The sequence below is a fragment of the Ceratotherium simum genome, chromosome 17, assembly GCF_057802395.1.
Source record: "Ceratotherium simum simum isolate JZ-2026a chromosome 17, ASM5780239v1, whole genome shotgun sequence".
Taxonomy (NCBI): domain Eukaryota; kingdom Metazoa; phylum Chordata; class Mammalia; order Perissodactyla; family Rhinocerotidae; genus Ceratotherium; species Ceratotherium simum.
Genome location: NC_141916.1, coordinates 58,184,813 through 58,202,712, shown reverse-complemented (window position 1 = coordinate 58,202,712; position 17,900 = coordinate 58,184,813). Strand labels below are relative to the sequence as shown.

Here is a 17,900-nt window from a genome sequence, read left to right as displayed (position 1 = left end):
AGATCTATTTTTGCTAGAGCAGATTAACTTGGTCTTAGGTAGAAGGTATGTGGATATTGATTAAGCAAATGTATTCCTTTCCATTCCTAACAGGATCAGAAGCAGTTTTCATTCATGTGGCGTGAATAACAGTATACTTTTATAGTCTTTCCTTAGAACCATGTTCTGCTCTTTATCAAATCAGTCCAAAGGGACCTGGATCTGGCCATTCCACAGATCACATTAGTTCACTATTGATGATATCATATTAAATCAGATTAGATAGACAAGAAATGGCAAGTGCATTAGAACCCTTGGTAAGATACATGTGTTCCAGAGGGTTGAGAGCACTCAGTGAAGCTTTAGGGGTCCGATCTAGGCATGCCAGGACATTTCTTTCAAAGTAAAGGACAAATTATTGCATCTCACACCTATCATCACCAAGAAGGAAGCATAATGCCAGGAAGGACTGACAAGAGATTTTAACATATTGAGGTATATGGGGTAACTATTTGGGTTGAAAACTGATTCCGCTTGCACTCAAAAGCCTGACTTATGGCCTATCAAACATACATTGTACATCTGCTTAACTATTAAAGAATGCACTCTCTTGGGGCCAGCCCCATGGCTGAGTGGTTTAAGTTCTGCGCCCTCTGCCTCAGTGGCCTGGGTTCACGGGTTCAGACCCTGGGCACAGACCTATGCCACTCATCAATCCATGCTGTGATGGCAACCAACGTAAAGTGGAGGAAGACTGGCAGAGACATGAACTCAGGGCTAACTTCCTCAAGCCAAAAAAACCCAGGAAGATTGGCAACAAGATGTTAGCTCAGAGTGAATCTTCCTCAGAAAAAAATTAAAAAAGAAAATTGCACTCACTTAAGATAAGAATGCATACTTCCTTTCCCATGCCCTATTGGTAACACTCTATTGGTAACCCCCAGATTAGTCCCTTTCCCAACATGAGGGTCACGTTGACCTACTAATTTGCAACTAAATACCTCTTTGAAACTTTTATGAAAATGTATCCTGGGTGTGTTTAATGCTCTTTGTTCTAAAAACATATAAGACCATACTGAAAACCATGCTTCTCTGGAACAAACGCTTTCTAAGGCCTTCCTAGTTTATAATCCTCATTCTGGCTCAAGTAAAACTCATTTTATTTCTCTTATCTATGGAATGGTTATTGGTTATCTTGTGTCGACAGGACTCTTCAGGTTCTAGAGACAACATATTCCATACTTTGGAATACTGCTCTGACCCATATATCAAGTGCCATGGAAGGTGAGCTTTCAGTGTGGCCCAGAGTTGAAAAGAAGTTCTGCATTAGGTCAAGGCTGAAACTATTAAGGAGATTGAATCTGTAGGGGAGGAAGACTATCCTCTACCCACTCTGGGTCCTTTCTGGCTGAGCTACAAATGAAATTAATATAAGATGGAACAGCAGGAGAAAATCAAACAAAGCTTTAGAACATGCATACACGGGAGAGACCCAGGAAAAGCTGGGTAACTCAACAAAATGGCAGAGGTTCTCATCTTAAATACTATCTTCAGCTAAAGACAAAGGAGGATGTTGGGGGTGGGAGGAGTCAGTTATGGGAGATTACCGGAAAAGCACAGTAAACAAGAGTAAGGTTAATATGCAGATTTAAGTCCTTGCCTTCTGCACTGAAAAGAGTTTCTAGAGATAAAGTCACCCCACCTTCTTCCTGGTACAGAAAAGGAGATACCTTTACAAATGGAGATTTCCCTTATAAATCTAATTCTCTTACAAAAAGATAACTTCTACTTTTACTTGGTTTTCAGAGCTTTGATAAGAATGGGCTTAGCAAGGACCCTTTCAGTCTATCCATACCCAGAGTTATCTATGGTGACGGCCTGTCCTGGGGACAGGTATTCTATCTTAAATTCTTTTAGGCAGTTATTGGGGGCGGGGGAGGGGAGGTCAAAGCTTCTTTCTGAGTCTTCTGAGCCTTTATTATCTTCAGCTCAAAATAATCCACATACCAGAGTGGCACATCTTGGGCCAGCCTGCCCTGAACCCCATCAAATCAGTAATCAAAAATGTCCTGACAAAGAAAAACCCTGGACCTGATGGCTTCACTGGTGAATTCAACCTAACATTTAAAGAACGACTGTGACACTGTGATTTATGGGAAATATATATTTGGTCATTCAGATTACCAAAATATATTTGTAATATATATTTGGTCTTTGTCCACAGTCTGTAGCTCACAGGTCCCAAGACCCTTGGAATTTCCTCAGTGTTGAGAGTGATAAATGCGTCTTTTGTTATGTTAGTGAGGTGACTTTTGGAAAGCACCTAAGGATGGGGCCGACTGCCAATGGAGCAAACCACGTGATTAGAGGGTTGGAACTTTTAGTCCCACTCCCTCAGCCTCCAGGGAGGGGTGAAAGGCTTGAGGTCAAATCAATTGCCAATGGCCAATGACTTAATCAATCATGACTACACGAGGTAGCCTCCATAAAAACTCCAAAGGACAGCTCCTCAGCCCTCCCTTTCCTTTCAGAGAGCTTCCTTGCTGGGGAACCAGAATGCTTCCATGTGCCACCTCACTAGGCTCCAAGCACCTCGAGGACAGGAGCTTATTAAGGACCTTCCCCTATGAATCTCTTCATCTGACTGTTGATTCATATCCTTTGTAATAAATCGGTAATCTAGTTGAGTAAACAGGTTTTCTTGAGTTCTGTGAGCCATTCTAGCAAATTAATTAAAACTCATGGAGGGGGTAATGGGAACCTCTGATTTACAGCCAGTTGGTCAGAAGTACAGATAACAACCTGAACTTGTGATTGACATCCTGAGTTGGAGGCGGTCATTGGAACCTCCAGTTTGTAGCCAGTTGGTCAGAAGCACCGGTAACAACCTGGGCTTGCAACTGGCATCTGAAGCCGACAGTGGTCTTATGGGACTGAGCTGCTTACTGGTGGAATCTGATTCTATCTCTGGGTAGATAGTGTCAGAATTGAGTTGAATTTCCAGACACCCTGCTGGCATCCGAGAACTGCCTGTTGGTGTGGGGAAGCCTCCATACACACAGACATTGGAACAGGGTCCAAGAATCCTTTGCAAGGACTAATACCAATCACTCTCAAACTTTTCCAAAAATTGAGGAGGCAACACTTCCTAACTCATTCTATGAGGCTGGCACTGACCTGAAACCAAAGTCAGACAAAGATACTACAAGAAAACTACTACAGATCAGTATCGCTTATGAACACTGATGCAAATGTCCTCAACAAAATACTAGCAAACCAAATGCAGCAGCGTATTAAAAGGATTACATACCACGATGGAATTTATTCCTGGAATACAAGTATGGTTTAACATATGAAAATCGATCAATGTAATACACTACATTAACAGAATGAAGGAAAAAAACACAGGATCATCCATTGATACAGAAAACACACTTGACATTTTGTGTCAACATAAAATCATGTCAACACCCTTTTATGATAAAAACACTCAACAAACTAGGAATAAAAGAAAACAACCTCCACATAATAAAAGCTATGTATGAAAAACCCACAGCTAACATTATGATCAGTGGAGGAAGACTGAGTTTTCCGCTAGGGGAGGCCCGGTGGCGCAAGCGGTTAAGTGCACATGCTCCACTTCGAAGGCCTGGGGTTCGCAGGTTTGGATCCCGGGCACGTACTGACTCACTGCTTGTTAAGCCATGCTGTGGTGGCGTCCCATGTAGAGTAGAGGAAGATGGGCACAGAAGTTAGTTCAGAGCCACTCTTCCTCAAGAAAAAAGGAGAGGATTGGCATTGGATGTTAGCTCAGGGCTAGTCCTCCTCACAAAAAAAAAAGAAAGTTTTCCTCTAAGATCAAGAACAAGGCAAGGATGCCCACTTTCACAACTTCTATTTAACACAGTATTGGAAGTCCTAGCCAGAGCAAGTAGGAAAGAAAACAAAGAAAAGACATCCTAATTGGAAAGGAAGAAGTAAAATTATTTTTGTTCACAGATGACATGATCTTATATGTAGAAAACCTTAAGGGTTTCACAGAAAAGAAAAAAAAAGAAACTGTTGTTAGAACGGATAAGTGAATTCAGCAAAGTAGCAGAACACAAATTCAACGTGCAAATCAGTTGCATTTTTATACTTTAACAATGAACAATTCGAAAATGAAATTAAGAAAAGAATTCAATTTACAATAGCATCAAAAAGAATAAAATACTTAGGAATTAATCTTTTTTTTTTTTTTTTTTTTTTTAAAGATTTTATTTATTTATTTTTCCCCCAAAGCCCCAGTACATAGTTGTCTGTCATAGCTGCACATCCTTCTAGTTGCTGTATGTGGGATGCGGCCTCAGCATGGCTGGAGGAGCGGTGCCTCGGTGCGCACCCGGGATCCGAACCCGGGCCGCCGGCAGCGGAGAGCACGCACTTAACCGCTAAGCCACGGGGCCGGCCCTTAGGAATTAATCTAACCAAGGAAGTCAAAGACTTGTACACTGAAAACATCGGTGAAAGAAATTAAAGAACACGTAAATAAATGGAAAGACAGCCCATGTCCATGAATTGGAAGACTTGATACTAAGATGTCAAATTTTTTTTTTTGAGGATGATCAGCCCTGAGCTAACATCCATGCCAGTCCTCCACTTTTTGCTGAGGAAGACCGGCTCTGAGCTAACATCTATTGCCAATCCTCCTCCTTTTTTTTTGCCCTAAATCCAATGACTGATCATTGCATGGGCACAAAAGTCTGACTCCTTTGCCTCTGAAAGGCTCTCCCAGCCCCAGAGCTCCCTGTGGGGTTGGCTAAGGCCTCTGTTACCACTGTATCACAGTTCAAATTCTCCCTCTGCTGAAATGTGCTCACAGATATTATTCCTGAGAGCCTCCCTACTAACCACCCTGAAGGCAAATCTCCATCTCAGAGTCTGTTTCCTGGGGAATACAACCTAAGAGAATGCCCATAGAGAAATTTATCTTGTTTGGTGTAACTTAGAACTATAACTCCACAATTTCCCTCCCCCTACTTGGTACCTGATTCTCAGCCGGTCATTTTCTGAGTAGAGACGTAGAACATGTTCCCGCTCCTGGAAGAGGCAGACCTGCATATCACTTAGAGCTTTCTGCAATTCAGCAATCTCCTCCTCCCTCTGCTGCAAATCCCATTCTAGTTTATGCTGGAAAGAAAAAAGTAGTTGAAAAGATATTGGGCTTCATAGGCGTATCTCTTATTGGATATGGTGGAGTCAGTTCATGTAGAAATATCACAAAGTGAATGGTTTCACCAATACAGAATTCAGATGACAACAACAGGTTGTGTATAGACTTGAGTTTAAAAGCTACAGGGTGTGTGTGATGTTTACATACAATGTCAAAGCTCTCACATCTTCCTTTACAGACTGGAGAACCTAGAATGCTATGATTCACCCGCTCTACTCACTTTTTTTTTTGTGAGGAGGACTAGCCCTGAGCTAACTTCCGATGCCAATCCTCCCCTTTTTTCTTGAAGAAGATTGGCCCTGAGCTAACATCTGTGCCCATCTTCCTCTACTTTATATGGGACGCCGCCACAGCATGGCTTGACAAGCAGTGTATCGGTGCGCACGTGGGACCGGAACCTGTGAAACTCAGGCCGCCGAAGTGGAGCACGCGCACTTAACCACTTGTGCCACTGGGCCGGCCCCAACTCACACTTTTTTTTTTTTTTTAAACTTTTTATTTATTTATTTATTTTTTCCCCCAAAGCCCCAGTAGATAGTTGTATGTCATAGCTGCACATCCTTCTAGTTGCTGTATGTGGGATGCGGCCTCAGCATGGCCGGAGAAGCGGTGCGTCGGTGCACGCCCGGGATCTGAACCCGGGCTGCCAGCAGCGGAGCGTGCGCACTTAACCGCTAAGCCACGGGGCCGGCCCTCACACTTCCTTTTTAATACTTTCTATGTAATAAGCATTATGAAAGTTGGGAAACACAGATGAAAAGGTATGATTCCTGCCTACAGAGCTAAGGAATTTTGTGGGGAGACAGACATACAAACAATTAAAATAAAATAATTATTTCATGGAGGAGCACGCATGGTAAGTGGCAGAGGGGGAAGTGCAGCAGGAATAAAATCGTGGAAGCCTTTCTGGGAAGTCAGAGAACACCACCAAAAAGCTGAACCTTAAAGGATGAAGACTGCTAGAGACAAGCAGAGCGGGGGCACTCTCAGGAAAGAGTAGTAAATACAGAACCATCAGAGAGCCTTAAATGTTCGGACAACTACAAATATTTCAGTATTACTGGGGTGAAAAGTGGGAGGCAGACTGGAGAGGTATGAGGCTGGAGGCCAGGATACTGGTAAGGATGACACTGTAATAGTTCAGGAGATATAATGAGAGTCTGAACTAGTGTTGTGGCAATAGTGAAGAAGTTGTTGGAATGGATCAAGTGGTTATTTAGGAAGTAGAACCAACAGGACTTAGCAAATGATTGAATGTAGAGGCTGGGCAGAATTGCAGGCAACGATAGCATTTACTAAGTCACAGAACAAAGGAAAAGTTAAGAGATGAGGAATGGAGAGAGGGGAAATGGTAGTGGTATATGCGTATGTGTGGGTAGGGTAGAAAAAAGAACACTAGTTCAGATATGGACATACTAACGTGGAGCTCAGGAGAAAAGTCAGTCAGCATTTAGTTATTTGGATGTCATCATCACATATGTAGTAGTATAATGCATGGATAAAATGAGACCATTTATGGTGGAATCTGGAAGAATTTGACATTTAAGACTAAGGAAGAGAAGCTGTTAGTGAAAACTGAGAAGAACTGGTCAGAGAAGTGAGATAGAAACTGGGAAAGAAAAATGACACAGAAATCAAGAAAGGAAGAGAGTTTTTAGAAAGGAGAGGTCAATAGTGATGAATACTGCAACTGTCACAGAGAAAATTTTGGCAAACCGGTATTGGAGACCACAGGAGGAGCAGTTTTAGTGCAACAGTGAGGACAGAGACCAAACTGCAGTCAAAGAGTCAATGACTGGGTGATAAAGTCAACTACGCTAGAAGTGTGGTTGAGAAAAGAAAGAGCCACGTATATGAGAGTAGCTAAAGAGGGAAGCACAACTAAAAAAGGGTGTTTTTTTGTTTTTTCTTTTAAGTTAGGAAAGACTTGAGTATGTTCATATACTGAGGAGAAAAAGCCAATGTCAAGCAAAAGGTTAAAAATAAAACACAAGGAGGAGAGAGATGATAAAGCATGGTTTCTTAGGAGGAAAAAGGGATGGGGGACAGGGAGTGCTGGATCAATGCAGCTTGAATAGGCAGAGACATCCTGTCCCTGAAGCAATAAGAAAGAAGAGAGATAGAGGGGCCGGCACTCTGGCGTAGCGGTTAACTGAGCGTGCTCTGCTGCTGGTGACCCGGCTTCGGATCCCAGGCGTGCACCGATGCACTGCTTCTCAAGCCATGCTGTGGCGGCATCCCATATAAAGTGGAGGAAGATGGGCACGGATGCTAGTCCAGGGCCAATCTTCCTCAGCAAAAAGAGGAGGATTGGCAGATGTTAGCTCAGGGCCGATCTTCCTCACAAAAAAAAAAAAGAAAGAAAGAAGAAAGATAGAGACAGATATAGGTAACTGTGTGGATGGGCAGGAAGGGAGTTTACGCATGATAGCTGGTATTTCCTCTGTGAACTAGGAAGCAAGACCACGTGATGAGAGAGGAGGGCTAAGAAGCCGTTGCAGAGAGTAGTGGAAGAGAGTAGTGAAGGTATGGTACAGATGTGGAGGGGAGGGAACCAACTATAGATAGGGAAGAAAACTGCTGTGTAATCACTGAGGATACACACGAATTTGTTTACCATGAATTTCTGCAATAATTTGACATTCCTAGGACAGTGGTTCTCAATTGGGGGCGATTTTGCTTATGCCCCCAAGAGAAATTTGGCAATGTCTCCAGGCATTTTTGATGGTCACAACTGGGGTGGAGTAGGGGGCAGTGTGCTACTGGTATCTAGTGAGTAGAGGCCGAGGATGTTGCTAAACAGTCTACAATGCACAGGACAGTCCTCACAACAAAGAATTACCAAGCCCAAAATGTCAATAATGCCAAGGTTAAGAACTCCCGCTCCAGGAGAATAGGTGGTAGAGAACTGGATTGAGTTACGGCTCAGGGTTTGCTATGCAAGTGCAGGAGAAGAGTAAGCAGGGGGTCATGTTCAGGCAGTACAGTTATCGCTGAAGTGAAGCATGATGGGGTTCGTTAGAAAGGAAGGACATGATGTCAGAAGCTGACATGCAACACTTAGAAAACTGAAACGTGAAGGAGCTACGGAGGTAACAATAAAGTTAAATGAAGTCAGGCATAAGGGGTTGAAAGAACTAGAAGTATAAGAGAGATCGAGATGTAAGAGTTCAACATTTTAGAGGTGGAGCAGTTTGGGGGGATTATGATCCAATGAGGGATCCAAAGGGTAGGTAGCTAAGCTGGGGCAGAAGGGAGTCAAAAAAGAATACTTTTTATAAAATATCTGCTTGGGATACAAGCTGGCACTTCTAGATCTTCTCTCAGTAATGAACAGAGACCTAAAAGGGCATGCACCATCTCTCTTTTACCTGTCCCTCACAAGCTTCCTTGTATAGTTCCAGTTTCTTCAATAGGTCCTCATTTTCTGCCTCACACTCGGCCATCTTCTTTTGATAATATTCCAGAAGCTCCTGAGAAGGGCAGAGGAGGGCCAGACGATCTTTGATTGAAGGCAAGGGAGTTGACTCCATTGACTCTGAGAAAGACACTCCTCTCCACCTGGTAGAACCACTGAAGCCACAGGCAACACCATGTTTGGAGACAGTTGTCAGCCCAGGTGAAATTAGAAAGGACATATTCATTAAACTGTCTGAACATTTATAAGACATTATAACTTCTTTTTTTTCTTTAAAGATTTATTTACTTTTTTTCCCCCCAAAGCCCCAGTAGATAGTTGTATGTCATAGTTGCACATCCTTCTAGTTGCTGTATGTGGGACGTGGCCTCAGCATGGCCGGAGAAGCGGTGCGTCGGTGCGCGCCCGGGACCCGAACCTAGGCCGCCAGCAGCGGAGCATGCGCACTTAACCGTTAAGCTACGGGGCCGGCCCAGACATTATAATTTCTTAAATAAAAAAGGGGTTTATGTTCTTAAAGTGCTTATAATTACGGTGCTCATAAACCTTGAAAGTTCGATGTTACAGGTTAGTGAAGAACCTTATGAACTGCTTTCCAAGTATTAAAGGCTTAAGCTCGTTTCAAAATACATGTTAGAGAATAAAAAGATCATTAAAAAAAATTAAATATAAATTAAGACCAGGTAGTAACAGAAAATCCTATAAGACATATAGCAACAGGAACACATACACTGCTGGTAGAGTGTAAGTTGGTGAAACTACAGAGAGTTAACTGGCAGAATCTAGTAAAAGTGCAGTTCCTTCCTAGACAAACTCATGCACATATGTACAAGGTGACAAATATGAAAATGTTCATAGTAACACTATTTGTAACAACAAAACAGTAAACCTTCCAAATGTCCATTTGATAGGATAATGGCTAAACGGTGGTATAGTCATACAATGGAATATTATTCAGAGTTATTAGAAACTATAAATTAGAGATACATGTATGAATATGAATAAATCATCCAAATGCTATTAAATGGAAAAATGTATGTACATGCATATACAGAAGACATTACCACTTATTTAAGATAGGAACTTGCAAATTAAAACAGTTTATTGTGGGGTAGCCCAGTGGCATAGTGGTTAAGTTCGTGCGCTCTGCTTCGGCAGCCGGGGGTTTGCATCCCGCACATGGATCTACATACCACTCATTCAGCCATGTTGTGGCGGTGTCCCACGTATAAAGTGGAGGAAGATTCACACAGATGTTAGCTCAGGGCCACTCTTCCTCAAGCAAAAAAAAAAAAAGAGGAAGATTGGCAACAGATGTTCGGTGAGGGCCAATCTTCCTCACCAAAAAACAAAAACAAAAAAACAGTTTATTTTTAGGGCTAGTTATATAAGTAGCAAAATTATTAAGGAAGGGAATGACAAGATTCAGGATTAGAAAATGTTGCCATGGGCCGGCCCCGTGGCTTAGCGGTTAAGTGAGTGCGCTCCGCTACTGGCGGCCCGGGTTCGGATCCCGGGCGCGCACTGACGCACCACTTCTCCGGCCATGCTGACGCCGCGTCGCACATACAGCAACTAGAAGGAGGTGCAGCTATGACATACAACTATCTACTGGGGCTTTGGGGGAAAATAAATAAATAAATAAAATTATATTAAAAAAAAAAAAAAGAAAGAAAATGTTGCCTCGTTAGTAACCCAACAACCACATCAGACCCTAATCTCTAGCACTGGAGACATTTGAATTACACAGACCAAGACTAGACAAGATCAAAAGCTGGACAAGAAGTTTGTCTGTTTGCTTTTAGAAAACAACAGACTTAAGCAAAAACAATGAAAGTTAGAAAAAAAGTGATGCAGAAGCGGAAAAACTCTTGTGTGAAAATTAATCCACTTTGGCTAACTGCCTGCAATTTACAATAGAACAATTAGATAGCAGAGTGGAGAAATTTTACACCAGAAGCCCCGAGTTGTAGTTAATGAGCTATGGCCAGCACTTTCAGTAAGTGAGCATGTATACAAGAGACATTAAAATTTACTTTCAGCTAGCATGAAGAAACAAAAAACCTAATATTTTCTCAGTCATTAAAAGCTCATGACGGAAATACTATTTTACTTAATGTTTCATGTTTTCAAAGGCGGTCGCCTTATAAAGACCCTGGAAAATAGGTTAACAGACGAACTAAGAGGTATTGCTGAGATTTTGCCGATGAGAGTTGTGGCAGTGAGGATGAGGAGGAAGATGAGGTGTCCTGCCGCAAGCTGATGGCAGAACCAGAACTCAAAGTCCCGTCTTTGTATGTTGGTTGGTTGTGCTGTAATCCAGGACCCACTGGCACTGGCTGAGGCCCACTCAAACTGCCTGGATTCTGGTATTAACATTCAATGTGTCCTAATTTTTCATCTAAATTCTAAATAATAAGAATAGAGAAGTGAGGTCTAATATATTCCAAACCCAGAGTTTGTAAGTATGCTTCCAAAACCCTCCTGGTTCCTAAGGTAACTTGTGCTAAGGCTATAGAAGTCTCGATTCTTTATTTTAACAACTCATAAATAAGCAAACGTCTTACTTTCTGCAGACAGGGGTACGTGTCGGGGTAAAGTTCATGCTGTCTTTTCACACCTGTCAAATACACAAAAATTCAGAATGAGTGGTTAGGAACAGAAAAAAACAGCATAGCAGGTACAGACTGGTTCCCTCTCCAACATCATCAGATGTGCCTGCTGGTGGGAATGTGATGTTTTAAAACGCAGTATTCTTTAAAGTAGTTCCAAATCCTGACCTTCTATGACTTTTGGATATTTATTTATTTATTTTTTTGTGAGGAAGATCAGCCCTGAGCTAACATCCATGCCAATCCTCCTCTTTTTGCTGAGGAAGACTGGCTCTGAGCTAACATCTATTGCCAATCCTCCTCTTTTTTTTTTTTCCCTCAAAGCCCCAGCAGATAGTTGTATGTCATAGTTGCACATCCTTCTAGTTGCTGTACGTGGGACGCTGCCTCAGCATGGCTGGAGAAGCGGTGCATCGGTGTGCACCCAGGATCCAAACCCAGGCCGCCAATAGTGGAGCGTGTGCACTTAACCGCTAAGCCACAGGGCCGGCCCCAGACTTTTGGAGTTTGATAAGGCATTCTTCCTGATTATTTTCAAATAAAATCAGAATGGCATTTAATATTTGGATGGATAAGCACACACAAAAGACTCCTTAGTATGAAAGTTATCTGTAACAATGCAAAACAAAATTACAATTTTTTCACTGAAATTATAGGAGGGAGATGCAGAAAAGTTTCTAATAAGCAAGAAATAGTAAGTGGAAATTAAGGTAGAGAACCCATTATGCTAAATTTAAGATAAATACAAAGCCACTGATATTATCTTTATTTGGTGAGCAGTATCTACTGTTTTATCTTAGGGAAAGAAAAACAATTACTTATAAGCTTTAAAAGGTTCATTCACAAATCTTCCAATTGATAACATAGATCTTGAGTTCCTCTACTTTGAACAATCTTACCACAGAAATTTTCAGGAAGATAAACGACACAGACAGGGAGGGAATACCATGTTATATGAGTGAGGGAGGGAGGTTGAAGGGGAAAAGGGGGAGAGAGGAAAGGTAGACGGGGGAGAGGAGGAGAGGGGAGAGGGGGAGGAGGGACATAAAGAGAAGGGGAGAGGGAGAGTTTTTTAATTAGCTTTGGGGAAAGCTTTCTTATCAAGCACACTTTGTTAATCCATTCTGATTTTGAGCAAGTCATGAGGAGATGTAATGTTCTGTTCTTGTGTTCTTCTACCTTGTATATATCTGCTTAAAATCTTCAGTCCTTTGGGGAAGAATTTTGTGAAAAAGAGTGAAAAGAGATAATTATGATCGTTAATTCTATACACCATTTTCCTGCTGGGAACCGAGGGTGCCTCTCCCCCTCCTCCTTGAAACCTTTTCATTTGGCTTCCAGGATATCACATCTTCCTGGTTTTCCTCCTTCCTCATAGGTCATTAATTTTCAGTCACTGCTAGTTCTTCTTCATCTTTATCTATACTTATTGCCTTGGTGACCTCATGAAGTCTCACGGTTTTAAATACCATATACACACTAAGTTTTCAAATTTGTACCTCCAATCTTGACTCTGCCCTCCACCCCAGACTCATACATATCTGATTGCCTATTCCATATCTCCCCTTAGATGTCTAACAGGTCTCTCAGGCTTAACAAGTCCAAAACTGAGCTCCTGATATATACCTCCTTCTACCAAAACCTGCTCTTCTCTCAGAATTCTACGTTCCAGTAATAACTAACTCTATTCTGCCAGTTGCTTATGACAAAAAACTTGGTTGGAGAAATTTTACTCCGTTCTTTGTCTTACATCCTACACTCAATCCATTAGCAAATCCTATTCACTCTACAATCAAAATATCTAGAATCTGACAACCACTCATGCCAATACCACCCTGGTTCAACCCACTATAATCTCTTACCTGGATGACTACAACAGCTCCTTAACTGGTGGTTTCTCTGCTTCCACTCTCAACTCCATCCCCTGCACTCTACTCTCAACACGGCAGTTAGAGTGATCATTTAAAATACAAGTCAAAACACAAAACTCCTCTGCTGAAAAGCCTCCAATAACTTTCCATTTTACTCAGAGAACCAAGGTCTTTAAAACGGCCTACAGGAGCTGGCCCCGTGGCGTAGTGGTTAAGTGCATGTGCTCCGCTGCTGGCAGCCCGGGTTTGGATCCCGGGCGTGCACCGAGGCACCGCTTGTCGAGCCATGCTGTGGCAGTGTCCCATATAAAGTGGAGGAAGATGGACACAGATGTTAGCCCAGGGCCAGTCTTCCTCAGTAAAAAGAGGAGGATTGGCATGGATGTTAGCTTAGAGCTGATCTTCCTCACGCAGAAAAAAACAAAAAACAAAAAAAAAAAAAAACGGGGCCGGGCTGCGGCATAGCAGTTAAGTGCACATGCTCTGCTGCTGGTGGCCCGGGTTTGGATCCTGGGCATGCACTGATGCACCGCTTGTCAGGCCATGCTGTGGTGGCGTCCCATATAAAGTGGAGGAAGATGGGCACAGATGTTAGCTCAGGGCCAATCTTCCCTCAGCAAAAAGAGGAGGATTGGCATGGATGTTAGCTCAGGGCTGATCTTCCTCGAACACACACACACACACACACACACACACACACTAAATAAATAAATAAATAAATAAATATTTAAAATGGCCTACAAGGTCCTACATGATCCAGCTACCCCATTACTTCTGTAACCTCACCTACTTCTCTCCCTCTTGCTCACTGCTCCAACAACACCGACCTCTTTGCTGTTCTTCACACAAGCCAGGCAAACTATTTCAGAGCCACCGCACTTGCAGGTGTCTCTGCTATGATGTTCTTTTCCCATTTATCTACATGGCTTCCTCCCTATCCTGCAGGGTGAGAATGTCACCTTCTTGGCAAAGTCTTTCCCGACCACTCCAGCATCCCCTTACTCACCTTCTCTGCTTTACTTTCTCCACAACACTTATCACCATCTGACATACTTGATTTATTTATTGACTCCCGACAGTGGAATGTGGAAACTCACTAAGACCAGGCATTTCTTATCTATTGTGTTCACTGCTGTATCCCTAGTAACTAAAATAGTGCCTGGTTCAGAGCTGGTGCTCCATAAAAATTTTTTTAATAAATAAAAAAATCTTTTTAAATTCTCAATATGAATCTGACAGACTATTAACCATCTTTTTCATCTACTGGTCAGTCTATCCAATCTAGCTAGAAAATCTGTTTCTGCTTCTGTCATTGCATTTGCTTTCTTCTACCAGCCAACTCTTCAAATATACCATCTCTCTTCTTCTAATTCTCTCCTTTAAAATGACTACTCTCCTCCTTTAAACTCACCTCCTTCCACAAAACTTTTCCAAATCGGGCCAATTTCCTCTTGTAAAAAATAATCTAGAAAATAAAAATGGTAACTGGGTTGGTATGGTAGGATTATGGGTAACATTTTTTTAAACAATTTTATTGAGATATAATTCACATTCCATACAATTCACTCATTTAAAGTATACAATTCAATGATTTTAGTATATTCACAGATATGTGCAACTGTCATCACAGTGAATGGTAGAAGATTCTCATCACTTCAAGAAATCCTATCTCCTTAGCTGTCCCTCCTGGATTCTACCCCATCTTAGTTTTAAGCAACCACTAATCTACCTTCTGTTTCTACAGATCTCCCTATTCTGGACTTGCATATAAATGGGACCATCTAGTATGTGGTCTTTGATGACCAGCTTCTTTCACTTAGCATAATGTCTTCAAGGTTCATCCACGTTGTAGCGTGTATTAGTATTTCATTCCTTTTTATGGCTAAGTAACATTCCATTTTATGAATATGGGTGATATATTTAAGATAAATTTCACTGTTCTAAAACTATTGAAGAGGGGCTGGCCCCATGTCTTAGCGGTTAAGTGCGCGTGCTCTGCTGCTGGCGGCCCGGGTTCAGATCCTGGGCGCGCACCGACTCACTGCTTCTCCGGCCGTGCTGAGGCCACATCCCACATACAGCAACTAGAAGGACGTGCAGCTATGACATACAACTATCTACCGGGGCTTTAGGGGAAAATAAATAAATAAATAAAATTATTAAAAAAAAAAAACTATTTAAGAGTAACTTGGAGGAGCCGGCCCCATGGCTTAGCGGTTAAGTGCGCGCGCTCCGCTACTGGCGGCCCAGGTTCAGATCCCGGGCACGCACCAACGCACTGCTTGTCCAGCCATGCTGAGGTGGCGTCCCACATACAGCAACTAGAAGGATGTGCAATTACAACATACAACTATCTTCTGGGGCTTTGGGGAGAAAAAAGGGGAAAAAAGGAGGAGGATTGGCAATAGATGTTAGCTCAGGCCGGTCTTCCTCAGCAAAAAGAGGAGGATTGGCATGGATGTTAGCTCAGAGTTCATCTTCCTCACCAAAAAAAAAAAAAAAAAAGAGTAACTTGGATCTTTAAAAGAGCCTTCTAACAACCTGTAACCTCTCTTCTCCCTCATGGTTAGTGACTATCCTCACTCCTTCTCCTTCCTATGACTACTGCACATCTACAAAAAGTTGTCTGCACTCACGTCTCATTTAGCTTTATAATCTCTAACAATCTGACTTCAATACAACATCTGAACTGAAGTTCCTCTTCTTGGTCAGCAGACATTCAAATTAATAAATTCAATTGCTCTTTTGGGTTCCCATCCTTCTCCATCCAACAAGTCACTCCTTGATTTGTATGCTTAATTTGACAGTATTGACCACCCTTTAAAAAAAAATTGCTTTGTAGTTCAGAGTATGGGCTCTGAAATCAAACAGACTTGGGTGTGAGTCAAAGCTCTGTCCCTTATTAGTTGTGTGACCTCAGGCAAGCTATTTGTTACTTATTAGTTAAATAAATATTATTTATTTAAAACTTCAGTTATTTATTAGAAAAACAGGGAGAATAAGAACATATATGCCATAGGTTGGTGTAAAGATTAAATGAAATAACGAATAAAAGGGCTGAGCACAGTGTCTGACACATGTAAGCACTCAATAAATACGGATTATTTTTTTTTACTGAAAATTTTACTCCCTTAGTTCAAAAAGTTGTCTTTAACTTTCTTTACTACCTCCTCCATCCATTTCTTTGGGAACATCATTATTCCTACTGCTTTTATGATTACTTCTATCATCTAAAACACTACCTGGTATAGAGTAACTAACAACTACTTGTTGAATGAATAAATGACAACTCTTTCAATTTCCTGGTGAATTTCCAATTACGTAATGGACATTTTCACCTATATGTCCCATTGGAGCTTGAAATGTGTAACTTCTCAAGTCACTTATTTTTTAGCACCTCAAAGCTAATACTTCCCAAACCTAATACATCATCTTTTTCATCCAAACATGCTTCTTCTGACTTTCCTACATTAGTTACTAATTCACCATCTTCCAAGCAAACTGGACTTGAAAATTTAAATTCATCATTTGATTACTCCTACTCTTGACTCTCCCGTCCAACCATATGAAAATCCTGTATATTCTATATGAACAATGATTATGTTAATTCAGGATCTCCATATCTTCTTACCCACTCTACTACAACGGCTTAACTATTTTACCCACTCCTTGTCTCCCTGGACCATCTTCTTAAAAATCAATGGCTTCTCATAGCCTAATCCATTAAATCAAACACAGCCCAGACATCATGGCTTTCTATATAAGGACCAAAACTATCTCTCCTGCCTTACTTCCCTCTCCTCCCTTAAATGTACCTTCCGTGTCCACATAACTTTCTTGTCTCCACGCCTTTGTTCATGAGCCTCCCTCCAGATGGAACTTGGCTCCTTCCACTCTCATAACTTCACTTAATGAAATCCAGTCTGTACATAAAAACTCCCTCCTTTATCTCTTTCCTGAGTCTCTCCATCCAAAATGATCTATCAAAATGATTTAACTGCAAAAGAATTGCATTTGCAATTCTCTAAAAGTTAACATATTAGAGTTCTTTGTTGCTATCATTTCTCCCATGATACTGTACGTTCCTTGCATACAGAAACTGTCTTACTCATCAGTGCATCTCCCAAAGGAACAACACCCTTGTTTACAGATAAATTAATGGGTTTCAGCTAGCTTCTATTCCTCTATCTCTGTGATGTCCTTGTTTAGGTATATTCTTTTACAGTTTGTCTACTTAAAATTAACATTTGTTTAGCACTTTGATATTTAGTTTATTTACCCCCACAACAACTCTTTCAAGTTTTTATTATCCCTTCATTTTATAAATGAGGACATTGAGGCTTAGACTAGCGTGGGGGTGAGAAAATACCGGAAGCCATCTCCAGTACGTCAAAATTCTGTACTCCTTTTTCATTTCATCCCGTTCTTGACTCCCTCATTGCTACAGCTCCCCAGTCCTCCAGCACCCCCGAAATCTCTCCCTTTGCAGATTCTAACTGTCCTCTTCCGGTCCCCAGCCCCCCTAACGACCTCCATACATCAGGCTCACATTCCTCTCCGGCGCACTCTTTCCGCAGGTACTTCTCTCTCACCACGTTTTTTTCCTCCCAAGGCCCCGTCCCTATGCCCCTCACTCGAAATCCGAAACTCTATACTCACCCCACACTCAGCCTCCGAGTCAGAGAAGCCAACCGAAAACCAAAAGTTAAACCACGGAGCGTCGCGGCGCCACTGATCGTGCACAAATCCATCCAATCGCCCACAAGTTTACACGGCCCTTCGGATTGCGCACCAATAGGAAGGCTAGA

General features: G+C 41.8%; 1 protein-coding gene across 7 annotated transcripts in view; it reads right to left on the bottom strand.

Moving 5' to 3' along the window:
- The window catches only part of CCDC77 (coiled-coil domain containing 77), a 42,225-nt gene that overhangs the window by 18,455 nt on the left and 5,870 nt on the right, over window positions 1–17,900 (bottom strand). The window contains exons 1-5 of one of the 7 annotated variants that reach the window (XM_087442927.1): window positions 17,752–17,843; window positions 14,504–14,557; window positions 11,177–11,229; window positions 8,563–8,764; window positions 5,006–5,058 (exon numbers count right to left, since the gene is read on the bottom strand). In XM_087442927.1, the coding sequence (XP_087299053.1) occupies window positions 5,006–5,058; window positions 8,563–8,764; window positions 11,177–11,214 (293 nt within the window). In that variant the 5' untranslated portion in view covers window positions 11,215–11,229; window positions 14,504–14,557; window positions 17,752–17,843. Of the gene's footprint in view, window positions 1–5,005; window positions 5,149–8,562; window positions 8,765–11,176; window positions 11,230–14,503; window positions 14,558–17,751; window positions 17,844–17,900 lie in introns of those variants that run through there. The other 6 variants (XM_087442922.1, XM_087442923.1, XM_087442926.1 and 3 more) reach the window with 6 other exon arrangements.